The 15,640-nt window shown below is 37.8% G+C and overlaps 1 protein-coding gene across 7 annotated transcripts in view; it reads left to right on the forward strand.

Moving 5' to 3' along the window:
- Positions 1-15,165, forward strand: part of LRRC4C (leucine rich repeat containing 4C) — a 493,056-nt gene extending 477,891 nt beyond the window's left edge. For all 7 annotated transcript variants that reach the window (XM_027642107.1, XM_027642110.1, XM_027642111.1 and 4 more), the window contains one exon: positions 12,648-15,165. In XM_027642107.1, coding sequence (XP_027497908.1) covers positions 12,690-14,606 — 1,917 coding nt within the window. In that variant the 5' untranslated portion in view covers positions 12,648-12,689 and the 3' untranslated portion in view covers positions 14,607-15,165. The remainder of the gene's footprint in view (positions 1-12,647) is intronic.
- The last annotated feature ends 475 nt before the right edge of the window (positions 15,166-15,640 follow it).

The following is a 15,640-nucleotide window of genomic DNA, read 5'->3' on the forward strand; positions in this document are numbered from 1 at the left end:
CCCTATGACTATGCTTTATACAAAGATATTTGGGAGTTAATGAACTTATTATTAGAATCTAGTAGTTAAAACATTAGTAATTAGTAATTTTAGAGTGAAACTGGTTTCGGAACATGCTGTCTTTCAACAGTACTGTGGTCCATGAAAACATCTATGCTTTACTAGGTCAGAAACATGTTTGTTGCAGAAGAACTGACATTGAGAGAATATAGTTACTCCAAATGAGATTTGAAGAGCTCATATCAGGCTGGCCTCATTCCAGGGAAAGTCATGGAGCAGATTGTCTTGAGTACCATTGCACAGCATGTGCAGGACAAGCAGAGGATCAGGCCCAGCCAGCATGGGTTCATGAATGGCCATCCTGCTTGACCAGCCTAGTCTCCTTCTATGGCAAGGTGACCTGCCTATGGATGTTTTCTACCTGGATTTTAGTAAAGCCTTTGACATTGTCTCCCACAACACTTTCCCATGGCTCGGATGTAGGTACTCTTTGTTGGGTAAAAACCTGGCCGAATGGCTGGGCCCAGAGAGTGGTGGTGAATGGAGTTTCATTCAGCTGGCAGCCGGTCACAAGTGGTTGTCCCCAGGACTCAGTGCTGGGCCAGTCCTGTTTGATATCTTTGCTGGATCATCGAATCTGAACGAGGTGATCAAGTGCACCCTCAGTTTGCAGATGACACCAAGCTGGGTGGGAGTGTTGATCTGCTGGAAGGTAGGAAGGCTCTGCAGAGGGATCTGGATAATCTGGGTCCATGGGCTGAGGCCAACAGTATGAGCTTCAACAAGGTGAAGTGCCAGGTCCTGCTCTTGGGTCATAACAACCCCAGGCAACGCTACAAGCTTGGGGAAGAGTGGCTGGAAAACTGCCTGGTGGAAAATGACCTGGGTTGCTTGTTGACAGTCAGATGAACATGAGCCAGCAGTGTGCCCAGGTGGCCAAGAAGGCCAATGGCTTCCTGGCCTGTATCAGAAATAGCCAGGCTAGTAGGGCTAGGGAAGTGATCGTCCCCCCTGTACTCCGCTCGGGTGAGGCTGCACCTTGAACCCTGTGTTCAGTCTTGGGCCCAAGAAAGACATTGTAGTGAGTCCAGAGAAGGGCAATGAGGCTGGTGAAGGGGATGGAACATAAGCCATATGAGGAACATATGAGGGAGCTGGGGTTATTTAGCCTGGAGAAAAGGAGGCTCAGGGAAGGCCTTATCTCTATACCTACCTGAAAGGAGGTTGTAGTGAGGTGGGGATCAGCCTCTTCTCCCAGGCAACTAGCAATAGGACAAGGGGAAATGGACTCAAGTTGCACCAGGGAAGGTTTAGATTGGATATCAGGAAAAATTTCTTCATTGAGAGGATGCTCAAGGTTTGGAACAGGCTACCCAGGGAAATGATTGAGTTACCATCCCTGGAGGTACTTAAAAGATGTGTAGATGTGGTTTAGCTGGATAGTTGGCAGTGTCAGATTAGTAGTTGGACTTAATGTTGTTAGAGGTCTTTTACAACTGAAACACTTCTATGATTCTGTGGTTCTATGTTGTCCTAGAGTGGTGCAGTGACACCAGAAGATACTTTGCCTACTTGCATAAAAGCCAGTTATAAATCTCTTAGCTATTACACTCTTCCCTTTCCTTCTCCAGCTAGTGAAGCTAGTTCCCTGAAGATGAACTGTTGTTCTTTTTCAAGTTATTTAAATCTTAGTTGGATGACCCCAAATGATAATGAATGTGAAATGTCACGTTTTGCCACTTCTACATTCCTATGGAAGGAATTTTCTTTCAGGTCTTTTTAAACATTTATATTTAAAAAGCAGTTTAAGGCTTGCTGAGACCTGTCTAACATGAGGGTTATACAAAAGCTTTTCTGTGGCCAAGGATCAGAAGAGCATAGCACATATATTGGAGAGCCTGTCCAAGAGGAAGTTTTGAGAACAGTTCACAGGGAAAAGACTATAGTAGGTCCCTAGGAGTCTCTACCCATTATCAATGTAGCAAGGATGAGGTGATCCACTTCGATGTCTGTGATCTGTTCTATGGGTAGAAGAGACATCCAATGATTTCTGAGGAGGAATACCATAGCAAGCATTATAAATTCTAATTTCAACCTCTCGATGTACTTCTTCAGACTTGCCATCTATAGTGTCAACAGCTTGTGGCAAATGCTTTTTAATACCTCAGAACCAAAACGGCATCTGAAAGAATGTAGAAAGGGGAAGGAATGAGAGAAAGAATGTACATAAAATGACAAATTCAGGATATTTGATGCATTTCTGGAATGTGTACAAATACTTTGATAAGAAGAATAATACAGGAATCTTTAGAATAGGACAGAGCATTTTTTAATATTTAATAAAATTTATTTTTAAATGTCATGACATGTTAGTCACACCCTTTAACACATAGATTAAGTCCTCATTCTGCTGGAAATGTGTTTTGGTATGTCTGGGCCCCTGTTCTGCCTCTGCTGCTGACACCATTCACTGTAGCACCTCCACTTCGAATCTTGTGGTTTGCTGGAACAAGATTCATCCACACTTTGCATAGAAGCAGACTCAGTCTTTGTACTCTTAGGGCCAGACTGAAACAGTGCACTAAGACACATTATCTTGAGGTCAGCAACAAGTTGATGTTTGCTATATGGCTATCATTTGGAGCAACACAAGTTGCATCTGGTCAGCATGGAATGTGAAGCTCACGTTTCCCAAGTATCATGTAGAGAAGTGCTGAGTTTGGGCAATTAATCCATTATTGCCTCAGTTTCTTCAGCCATAAACAAGAATAATGTTACCTGTCTCTTTTACAGAGGACCTGTGAGGATGTGTTTATACCTCACATCTTATTAAGGCAATCCAGTGAAGGATGGATTGTTGCCAAAAGCTCCCATTGTATGCAAAGGGCCCTGAGGCCACTACATTCATGCAAATCCCAACAACAGAGCTATCAGGGCAAAGTTTGTTGTTCAGATCCAGGAAAATACTTGTAAGTAGATGCTATAGTCCCCCTGAGTCATCACATAGTTTCACTCTTAATTTTATTTCACTAGCTGCCTCCTAAATTGAATTGAAACATTCTCCCACTAGTAATATTTAAAGGTGTACAAATACTGTACGCAAGAGCACCTGTGACCAACTCATTGCCCAGCAATGATAGATCTGGTAATAATGTGCATGCTATTCTGGCTGTACTGCACTTTGGTAACACCTAGGGTTTAATTGAAATACACCCTGACCTTGGTTTTGTTCATAAAGCATAGAATGGACATAATTACTATGAATCTACTGAGGGATATTATGGCAAAATGTCATATTACTAATTTTGGCTCCTCATACCCTTTGGGGGAAAAAATAATCACAGATTTCAGTAAAAAACAATGTATTGCAGTTTCATAGAAGTCCTAAAACAAGTAATTTTCAAAAAAATTAAGTTCTTATATTTCTCTGTACCTATTTTTCTTTCAAAACACTATCACAGTAGGATAATTGCATTGCCCCTAACAGTTTCATATTCCTTCATAATTAAATAAACAGCTTGTAAATTGCATACCACAAAGTGCCTGTGTTCCACTCTTACCTTAAGGGGTTTCCATAGCTACCAAGGACAAGAAGTTTAACCATCATTTACCAGACTCCAGGCTATTTGCAGCCTTAACTTTTTAACGCATGTCTCTTTTTCTCTTTGTTGCTTTATTTATTAGCAGAATGAGGGAGTAATTTGGACTCAGTTAGCCACTACAAATGCAATGATGCAAAATGGACTCTGGTGCTTTAGTGTGTTATTAGTTGGATATGTTTCCCCCAGAAGGTATTTTGAAATAATACATACTAACAATAGAGACTATAGTAACAAAGGTTATGAAATAACTACCAAGCACTTTTCCAACTCAGCATCAAATAATTCAGATCTTAAAAAAGGAAAACAGGAAAAAACTTTTCTTGGCACAGCATCATGCCATAGAAGTATTTAGACAAATATCTATTTTAATTCATATCCCAAAAAGCATTGATGCAGATTTTACATGGTTGCTTTACTATAATTTCCTTTAATCTCCTCTGTTTTGCATACTAAAAAATGCATTTGGAAAAATTGCACTTGTTAAGGCACAAACTTGACTTTTTATGCCTCTGAAATGGACAATTCTCCAATTTGCTAATATAAAAATAATCTTCAAATATTTTAAAATAACTTCAGATTTTACCAGAGCATCTGTGTTGCCAAAGTGCAGAAAAGTATAGAAAACTGCTACTGATCACAACTGTATTAAGTGCTCATCAAACTAAAATATTTATATCTTCTAGTTTATGTTAGCTGCTGAGGTCAAGAGCTCAGGAAGGCTCAAAGCATGATGTGTATGGGTAACAAGAATATTTAGCATTAGCACATTCAGTAGATGAGCAAATATTGTAATTTAGGAAATTACGTTTTGTGCTTTAAAAACTAGATTCCAACTTTCTTAATGGCAACTTTCTTACTTTAATTGCCTTTTTTGTTGTTATTGTTTCTCTTCATTGTACTGACTGCATTTGTATATTCTTAGACTGCGGTGTTCTGACCTGACATTTCCCACATCTGTTTTTATAGTCTGTGAGTAGGGAGAAAATTCTGGAAGGAATGAGGGCTAACATCTTGGATTCCATCAGCCTTGCACATTTTTGCCTTTCCATCTTTTGAAAGACACAAATTTTAATGTTTCATATACTTAAATTGCAGATTTTTGCCTACCACTTTGAAATGCTGTAGTATGTTGTTGAAAAGTATGTTAATTTATACAATAATTTTTCCATGTATAAAAATTGAAATATTCTACCAGACCAAAACTAGTTTGTTTGAGTTAAAGTATTACTGTGTTATGTCTAAGTAGATGTTGTTAAATCACTGCTAGTCTACTAAAAACAAAGAAATACTAATGTTTCAAAAAATGACCCAGTGTGACAGGATTGAAAATTGCACTGAAAATTGTTTTGGAGTAGTGCTTTAGAACAGTATATAACTTTTTATTAAGGGTTGGTTTTATACTAATTTTGTTGTGGTTCATAGATGCCTTCCTAATGTGGATCTGTGATTTTACTTTGATAATAAATGAAAAAAGAATTTAAAAAGCATAATTATAGAAATAGTGCAGTTTAATTGTTGCTCACTGAGGTGTTTGTGGCATAAGATAGAGAAATTCTGAAGGTTCTCATATGACTTCCCCTTATATCATGGTTGGCACATGAGATGTAGTGGTATGCATCTGTAATTAAGAGAATTTTCTTATAAGGCTATTGTAATATTCCTACTGTCCAGATATCTGTTTCCCCCTACATAAATATCTCTCCAGAAAAATATATAAGATGAAAAAAACAACAAAATTTCTGAGAAGCTGTTTTATCAACTGAATTAATGAAGCAAAATGGAACTTGAGTAACCCAAGGAATCAGTGATGAGGTAGAAAACCTTTTTACCTTTACGTAATTGGTTTGAATCAAGCCCGAGTCAATATAGAACAAAAGTTCCTAATGTCTGCATGGGGTCTCAAGAAAATGAACCTAAATTAACTTTGAAAAGGGACTAGCTAAACTACATTACATCCTTTTCTGAACATTCTTAATTGAAATTACAGTGGCCTTGATTCAATTTAGCTTAAATTAAATTTGAAATAAGAATGTCCACACAAAGATTTAATGTAATATAATTAACCCACTTAAAAGTTAATTCCAATTAAAATTCTAGAACGTTTCTAGGTGCACTAGTACCAAGCTGTATTGTTGTGGCTTTTATGAAAGAATTTGTTAGTTCATCATGAATAATTCATAGTTGCTCCTATTCATACCACTGTGAGTAGTCTGAACAGATAAGTTAGGTCTGTTTTGTCTTCTTCGCCCTTTGAGTGACATCCAGGGAAAGGACAATAAAGAAGTCAAATAATTCCTCTTAATAAAACTAAATCTTCCTAACGAAATATTCATTACATATCATCTGATGTTTTCTATGGTTTTCCTATGAAATTAGCAAATATTATGAGTTATACTGAGGATAGAAACTGCAAATGATGCTTAAGAGTAAAATAATATTTATAAATAGAGGGGAAATATGAGACTGATACAGATTCAAACACTGTAAATTATCTTAATTTCCAGCTAAAATGCAAATATTTTTTCTTGGACCAATGTACACTCAAATTCTCCTTTTTAAAATGTTTATTTCATGTTCATTTCTGTTACCTGAAGTTAAAGAGAAAGTTTTAAACCTTAGAACATGAGAGAGGAAACACGAAATCATGCTGGAAAATGAGACATGTGAAATAAAGGTGTTTTCTGTATAACAAAATGAAAGAAGAAAAAGGCAGACTGGGTCAAACTCATCCTTGATTGAACTCCCCTGAAATCAGTGGTGATTTAGGAGGATTGAATGTGTCCAATCACATTTAAGTCTTTCAGGTATGTGTCTTAGCGATTCAGCTGAGTCTTGAAAGGCTTGCAGAAGAGAACTGGGAGGTATCTGGGGTACAGCAATACCCACTTTACCTCCTACACTTACATGCTTGAACGGGCCACAAAAAATCCCAACTACATCCCAGAGCAAAACAGTGAAACATGCAAAGAGAAGAATAATTTGCATTGGGAGTGTTTTGATTTGTCTGGTCTCACAAGTAATCAGTTTGCATTGCAGGGCTGTCTATCTAGCCCTCTTTGGCCTCGACCATATTTAACTAAAAATAAAATAAAAATCAAATAGGTAAAAACTGCTGGGCTTTAAAACATCCCAGGTTTTAGACATTATTGCAATGGCTCCCTTAACTGTTGTAGAGACTTTTAAAATCCTATAGCACTGAAAAGGGAAAAGTGATTTTTAAGAATGAAGGAAAAGATACACAGCTATATAGTTGCAGTCATGGGTTTTCATTGTGAAACAATCTGTTTAAAAAACCCCAGACACTTCAAACAGGAGTCAGTCCATGAGGAAAATGAAAAGTAAGATTAGGAAGAGGAAGATATGAGATCTACTGTAAACCAGTTCACTGATTTTGCATGATGATTATTTCAATGCTCTGTTAAGAACATAGTATGTCTTCCTTTGTTAGTGGTAAAGGCATTCAGTGGAGAAAGAGAATGGTGTCATTGTACTGTATAGGGGCAGGGAACAGCATGCAAAGTGTTTGTACTGCTCTTGAACTGAAAGCTCTAGTCCTCGGGGGTTCAGCCAGGTGGAAAGGTATTTCAGGACAGAGAAGTGGGGGAGGTGAGGTAGGCTGAAGGGTATGGTGAGTGAATCCCTAGCAATGTGGTTCCATCAGCCCAACTCTTTACAGCCACCTGGGGACACACGTGTGAGGCTGCAGGACCATTTGCAGAGCAGATGTTGATAGAGGATTTCTGACCCCAGTGGAGCTGCCTGCCCACAGTTCAGTCTCTGTTCTGGGACGAGGATTAACCCTCATGTGTTTCAGTATTTTGTGAAGCTAAAGCATATCGTGTGCTTGTCGGTTTGTATCTATGCTGGAATTCCTTTGGCTTCCTCTGCTGACATTGCTGCCAAAAGGGGATCAGTCTCAGGCTCTGAGAGCATTCAGAGCTCCTGAAAAGAGAGTCAAAAGAGTCACTTCTGCATAAGGTCATCCTGGGATTTGGACTTATTTTTATTGCAGTATTCTATGTTCTGTCCATACAGAAACTATTTTCAATTCTCTGGTGCTGATGCTACCAGAAGAGACATCCCAGCATAATTAGCTGTTTGACACACCTAGCTCCTCTTCACATGTTTGAAATCTGCAGTTTAATTTGCAACTGTAGAGTGGCTTGTTTTTTGAATAAAATGCAGATAGCATTGCAAAGGGTTTTTCTCTCAAAAAGAGTGTGATGTACAGCATACATAACAGTGCTATATAAAGTGAAGGAAAGATGCATTTTCTGAATGCATTCACGTATTTGTCAACTTGAAAGGGATTTGAATGCTCCTCATCCTGAAATTTTCTGGGACATGGCTGAGGGAGAGTTTTGATGACTTAACTGTGTTTCAGTTGAGACTTAACTGTGATGTACTTGTGATGATTTAATTTTACTGAAATAGTTTAAACACCTGATATCTGATAAATTTGTCTACATAGTCAGTGACACATGGCGTCACATCTCAGGATTTCATGGCAGATATACAGCACAAACCAAAATGTGCTAGATCACACTGTATCTTAAACCATGTACTGGGATAAAGCCATGGCCTTTGTGCTGCACAGCTCTGCTGCTGAGACAGTTATTCATAGACCCACAGACTAGATGGAAAGCTAAGTATGAGTTGCCAAGAGCAACTAAACTGCCAGTGATCCAGCTAAGGGTCACCGGAGCTTGGGGAAATATCTTTGCCACCTCATTAGGCAGATCTTTGGAAATGGTGTAGAAGTTCTTTTTTTGTAATCAAAGCCCACCATTACAGGAAAATCCTTCAGTGATCAGAATAATCATAATCACTTACTCCTGGTAATATAACAAAGGGAGAAGAAAGCACATCAGTCTCAAGACTTAATTACCAAAAAGAAAAAGAAAAGAAAAATTAATTTGGGATACTATTACAATGCACATAAGAAGACATTTCTGGCAAAGTGGCAAAGTTAGATTTCAGCAGCATAACTACCACATCCTTCAAGCTGCCCCTAAGGAAAGCTGCACTGTGCATATCTGTAGAGGTAGATTAGCTCTGTCATTCCTTGTTTCATCTTCTGCATTGGATCTTAAGAGGGTAATGCTTTTTGCTCAGAGGAAAATGTGTAGTACATCAAGACTAACACAGTGTCAGATAAGCAATAGAGAGGAGAACATGCATATCAAATGCCAATTTCAGAAAGATTATTTTTTTTCCTGTGGAAATAGAAAACAAACCAAACAACTCTCCATATATGTCTAGGAATGTCTCCAAGGCCATAAAGAGAATATACATTCCTGTATGAAAATAACAGATGATAATTAGAACAGTACCACAGATAGACTTAAGGTCATGTTTGGAAACACATTTGATAATTGTACTGTGTCTGGGCAACTCACTGTGTAGTAAGGAAATTCTTAGCATTTTAAACTACATTTTAAGTCTATACAGCAGAGGGCACTAGTGTTACTGTATTGACCATGAAGTTGCTATTTTGATACCAGAAAAATGAAAAAAAAAAAAAATTACTTAGAAGACAAAGAATTGTCAACAAAGACTAAAGCTGGTTGATGGTCTATGTTCCATGTGTGGGTTTCTTAAGCTAAATCTTCATGTGTCTCTAGCATAATGGGTATTGAATAGCAAATTGCTCTAGTACAGAGTTCCAGATGGATCTTTACGTAAAGCCCATTAAAATATTTCCATAGTGTTCTTCAAGGGTTTGAATTAATTTTAGAGTGTGTTTTTGTGTTGGATAATTTTTTTCCAGGGTATTTCCAAGGTATTTATGATTTAAAATTACCCTGATGTGAAATACCTACACCAAGACTTCCTGAATATTTAAGTTCTAAGCTGTGGAAGACCACTAGTATAAAAGAAAGGACCTTTTTAATACATTCCACTGCCACTAGGAATCTTACTGCAGTATTAGCCTCATACAAAGCTCACTAGTTGGAAGGGAGGACTTGCAAGGCATATGCTTGCCTAGCATATTTTCTGCTGGTCATAATTGCTTTTTTGGATTATCAGCTGCCCTGTACTTCAGCAGAACCAAGTTCAAGACCAAGTGTGGTCTTATGCTAAAAACTGCATTTTGTTTCCTATATTGCCAACAAAGAGGGAAAAAAGTTGAATTGTGTAAATAAATCCAATATTAAATCAAGTGGTGGCTACAAAAGCTAAGATTTGCTCCCACTACCTCCCTGAATATGTTGCAGAGGAGTGACAATATAGATCTTCTGTACTTATATATTAAAAAGGATCCAGCTTAGACACAGAAAGATCAAACATACCAACACGTATGAAAACATTTCTCAAACTTTGTATCCCCATCTCACAAAATGGTGATCCTGTCTTCAGAGAAGCTAACAATTAGTGAGTAACCAAGCTTGTATTTGAATTTGAGTCTTGCAGAAACCCGATGGTGTCAGACTTCCCTGGAGGTCTTTGATAGATTGTAGTACTGAGGCACATGTTTGATTGAGACATCACTAGCACATGACTAGGGAAATCAGTAAATGTAAAAGCCATGGGCAATTTTTGCCTTCAGCATACGGAAAGAGCTTTTTTATGTGAATGATTCATTGTTTGAGTCAATAACCAAAGATAGAAAGGATATGGGGAATTTATTTTAAGAACATAAAACAAAAGCATTTCTTTCAAAAATCTTTTTGCAATTGAGACATGGAAACATTTTGTTTTAGGTTGAGCAATATTTGCTAGTCAGTCTCATAACTGAATAATTTATATGTTATGATGAAGTACTGTATTCAAGTAAAATGGTTTTATCTTTTTTTTTTTTTTTTGCACCCAATGAGAGTATGTGTAGTGATGAAAAGGGAAGATTTACTGGATAAAAGGGGTAATACCATTAGACTCAAGGAGTTGGAATGGGAGGAAAGTGCCTCGGCGTGCTTGCAGCATGGTTTGGGATCATCAGCTTCATGGAGGTTAGCAAAGAGCAGTTGAAGGAACTTTATGCATTATCTGATGCTGGGGGCTTGCTCTCTCATGACCTTTAACTATCACAGAAAATGGTTAATTACTATCCAACAGCAAAATTCATGGGTCAAAGATCTTAACAACCCTAAAATTGATATTAGACTCTAATATAATTCTTTTAGACAGAAGGGGCAGATTTTTCTTCATAACAGTGTAAGAAGGATGGGAACTATGTGCTTTTCATCTGCTATTTGTGGATAGTTTTACTACAGCTGGATTTTTGATGTAACCAAACTTGAATTGTAATGATTAGTGTTTCTCCGTATGTTCTGTTCAGTACCTGTGAAGAGATAAGCAACCTTGTAAGCCTGCAGTAAAAACAAAGGTGTGTACAACAGCTGCCCCTCACCTAATCTAGTACATTGTCCCAAACCCGTGAAGCTGATGTTCGGACATACAGTTGTTGGCAGAGGGAAGGGATAGAGAGATGGGAGCAGTACCATCTAACGCTGCAGCCACAGGGTTCTCCAGTGTCACATGACAGAACTGCAAGCTGCAGAGAGAGAAGCTGAATGACTTGCTCAAGGTTGCAAAACACGTTAGTTTCATGAATCTTTCATGACAAGAATTACGTTTTATGAATAGCACATGCAAAGCATATCAAACAAACAGAAACAGCTCAGACTTCTCAGTTCCCTTCACTGATTTTTAACCATTACATTGGCTTTCTCTGAAGTAAATTATTAAAAGTGAGATGAAAACACTTTCTAACTCTGAACCACTATGACAAGTTTTATAAAAATTCAGAAATTAATTCTCAAAAACACATTGTCCTAATATATAATTAGAAAAAAAAATCTTTTTTTAAATGAATTGCTGTGAGATGAAAGTTAATATATTTTTCCTGGGTTTTTTTTGTTTTGTTTTGGGGGTTTTTTTTGTTTTGTTTTGTTTTGTTTTGTTTTTTTAATTTTGGTTGCTTTGTTTTTTACACAAAATGAAACGATTTGGATCTTGGAGTGGAAAACCATTGCCTTATGGTATTTTGTTTTACTGAATATATGTATTATCCATCTGGATGCTCTAGGTTATAAATATGCTTTAAGCTTGCTGTAATTTATAAGACTTCACTTTTGGTTGATTTATAGGAAATTTCATTAATCTCAACAACAGAGGGATCTTGAACTGAGCAGCAGATTGAAAATGAACTGAGGGCTGGGGACTTTAAAAACTGCCACAAATGAATCAGTACTGAAGTTCTTAAAATGGTAATGATCATTTGTAGTGTAAAGGTCTGTTTTCCCTTTACAGTAAGATCTGTAGAATTTTTTTAGAGTTTTTTAGATGTGCCAGTGAAACTGCCAACCCTTAAGCTACAGAGATATTTTTCAGCATTTAAATGGGTATTCTTATTTTTGTGTTCAGTACACATTTACTAATGAGTGTTTCTCTGCTACTGGTGCCAAACAAAAGAATTGAGGAGGAAATATTATGAAATTGGATGATGCTGTTTAACAGTAGGGAAAAACTGATGCTCAGCATGTTTCTTTTCTTTTCTTTTTTTTTCAATTTGTAATAGGCAAGATCTTGCCCTGTCATTTGCATGACCTGATACATTCAGAATAAGAGACTTTGCTTCTAATTAAACTCTGATTCCAGAATCACATTTGCATAGACAAAGTTTTTTACCCATACCAAACAGGTCTCCACTTGCTCTTCATATTATATGATGTCTTGTCTTATAATGTGTAAAAAATGTTAACATCTTGAATATTCTGGCGATTCCTATCATATTAAATTCCTATCTTACCAATTTTTGCCTTTTGAGACCCTTGTAATTTCTTTCATCTCTTTCTTTTAGGTATCCACTGTGGTTGGACTTCTTATGTGCCATCCAGCTATGCACATTATACATTGGAATGTGCAGGAAAAGCTAGTCTCTGGCATTTTCTTATCTTATTGCCAATTGCAGTTGATATACATATATGTACAGAAAAATGATATTAGAAATTCAAAGGACTTGAGAAGCCTTTGTTTAGAGGACACACTTAAGTATTTGAGATTAATTTAATGTTCTCCTTCTCCCTTCTTCCTTTCTTTCAGACTATTCAAACTCCAGAAGGACCAACACCAAATAAATTATGAATGTTGAACAAGATGACCTTACATCCACAGCAGATAATGATAGGTCCTAGGTTTAACAGGGCCCTATTTGACCCCCTGCTTGTGGTGCTGTTGGCTCTTCAGCTTCTTGTGGTGGCTGGTCTAGTGAGGGCTCAAACTTGCCCTTCTGTCTGCTCCTGCAGCAACCAGTTCAGTAAAGTGATCTGTGTCCGGAAAAATCTGAGAGACGTGCCAGACGGCATCTCCACCAACACCCGGTTACTCAATCTCCATGAGAACCAGATCCAAATCATTAAGGTTAATAGCTTCAAGCATCTGAGGCACCTAGAAATCCTGCAGCTCAGCAGGAATCACATCAGAACAATTGAAATAGGGGCTTTCAATGGTCTGGCCAATCTCAACACTTTGGAACTCTTTGACAATCGTCTGACCACTATCCCAAATGGGGCTTTTGTATACCTGTCAAAACTGAAGGAATTGTGGTTGAGAAACAATCCCATTGAGAGCATCCCTTCTTACGCTTTTAACAGAATCCCTTCTCTACGGAGGTTGGATTTGGGGGAATTGAAAAGGCTTTCATACATCTCAGAAGGTGCCTTTGAAGGTCTGTCCAACTTGAGATATTTGAACCTTGCCATGTGCAATCTTCGAGAGATTCCTAACCTTACGCCACTTGTAAAATTGGATGAGTTAGATCTTTCTGGGAATCACCTGACTGCCATCCGGCCAGGTTCTTTCCAAGGGTTGATGCATCTTCAGAAATTGTGGATGATACAGTCCCAGATTCAAGTGATAGAAAGGAATGCTTTTGATAACCTTCAGTCACTTGTAGAGATCAACCTGGCACACAACAATCTAACGCTACTGCCTCATGACCTGTTCACACCACTTCGCCTCGAAAGGATCCACTTGCATCACAATCCTTGGAACTGCAACTGTGATATCCTTTGGCTCAGCTGGTGGATTAAAGACAAGGCACCCTCCAATACTGCATGCTGTGCCCGTTGCCACACACCTCCCAGTTTAAAAGGAAGGTACATTGGTGAGCTGGACCTGAATTATTTCACATGTTATGCTCCAGTAATAGTGGAGCCACCAGCAGACCTCAACGTCACAGAAGGCATGGCTGCAGAGATGAAATGCCGGGCATCAACCTCCTTGACCTCTGTATCTTGGATTACTCCAAATGGATCTGTTATGACACATGGGGCATACAGAGTTCGGATTGCTGTGCTCAGTGATGGCACATTAAATTTTACAAAGGTAACTCTGCAAGACACGGGTTTGTATACATGCATGGTGAGTAACTCTGTTGGGAATACCACAGCTTCTGCCACACTGAATGTGACCGCCCTGGATAACCCTGGTTACACATACTTTTCAACTGTCACGGTAGAGACTGTGGAACCTTCTCAGGATGAGGCACAGACCACAGAGCAGGTTGGGCCCACGCCAGTTACCAACTGGGAAACCACTAACATGACAACCTCACTCACTCCACAGAGCACAAGATCTACAGAAAAAACTTTCACCATTCCTGTGACGGACGCAAACAATGGGATCCCGGGAATAGATGAGGTTATGAAGACTACCAAAATCATAATTGGTTGTTTTGTGGCTATCACTCTCATGGCTGCTGTGATGCTGGTAATTTTCTACAAAATGAGGAAACAGCATCACCGGCAGAACCATCATGCTCCAACACGGACTGTAGAGATCATTAATGTGGATGATGAGCTTACAGGTGACACACCCATAGAGAGTCATTTGCCCATGCCAGCAATAGAGCATGAGCACCTAAATCACTATAACTCTTATAAATCTCCTTTCAACCACACAACAACAGTTAACACAATAAATTCAATACACAGTTCAGTGCATGAACCGTTATTGATCCGAATGAACTCAAAAGACAATGTACAAGAGACTCAAATCTGAAACATTTATGACATTATGGGGGGTGGGGGGGTGGGAACAATGAAAGATGGTTTATAAAACAAATTACACAAATGACTGGGCTAAATCTACTGTTTCAAAAGTGTCTTTACAAAGAAAAAGAAATTTATTTATTAAAAATTCTATTGTGATCTAAAGCAGTCAAAATTATGTGTATTCCTCAGAACCTGTTTTTGCTGCAGTTATTTACCCTTCTCGTACCCGTTTTCCTGCCCAACCTACCCTGACTCCCATTTGCCATATTTTTCATAGGAGATCTTGATTCCCCAAAAGAACTGATCTAGGAAATTTTGTAAGAATTCTGTTACACTTTGGGAATTTTTATGGTGAATTCTAGTGGTGAGATTCAGTCTATTTTGTCACTTTCTCTTTTTTTCTTTTGTTTTCTCATGCCCTCTTTGAAATTATTCATCAGAGAATGGAATAATAAGAGTAACTCTGCAAGTGAAAAAAAACCAAACAAGCAAACCTTTTTTTTTCCATGTAATGATTTGTTCTGTATTTAGTGAAAGCGCCATTCTGTGAAAAAAATGGAAAAAACCAACCAAACAAAAAAATCCCCAAAAATTAATTTACTTGTGAAAACCTATAAACCCCATGATCTTTTAAGCAATTCTAGAACCAGAATTTGTAGTTCAAACACTAAACTAAGATTACAAATAAAATATTGGTTTTTTTCTGTACTTGGATATAGCTCATTTTTAGTGTGGCTTTAAACATCAAGTTTGTTAAAATTCTTATGATAATCTGCTATTATGGTCCAAAATACAATCACTTTAAAGAGAATAATTAAGCCATTTTGGATCATTACTGAAGAACAGCATAGTTTTCATTTTAGTTTATGTAAGCAGCATACTGGCAAAACAAGGTTGTTTGATTTCTAATGCAGGATTGAGATAATTCCTTCTAGTGGTGTTTGCAATTATCTGTACTATACCATAAGATACATTTCATAATTCCAGAAAAGTTTTGCAAGGAGTTTCAACTATGACTGAATTTATTTGACAAAGCTGAAA

The sequence above is a fragment of the Corapipo altera genome, unplaced genomic scaffold, assembly GCF_003945725.1.
Source record: "Corapipo altera isolate COAL_440 unplaced genomic scaffold, ASM394572v1 23b, whole genome shotgun sequence".
NCBI lineage: Eukaryota > Metazoa > Chordata > Aves > Passeriformes > Pipridae > Corapipo > Corapipo altera.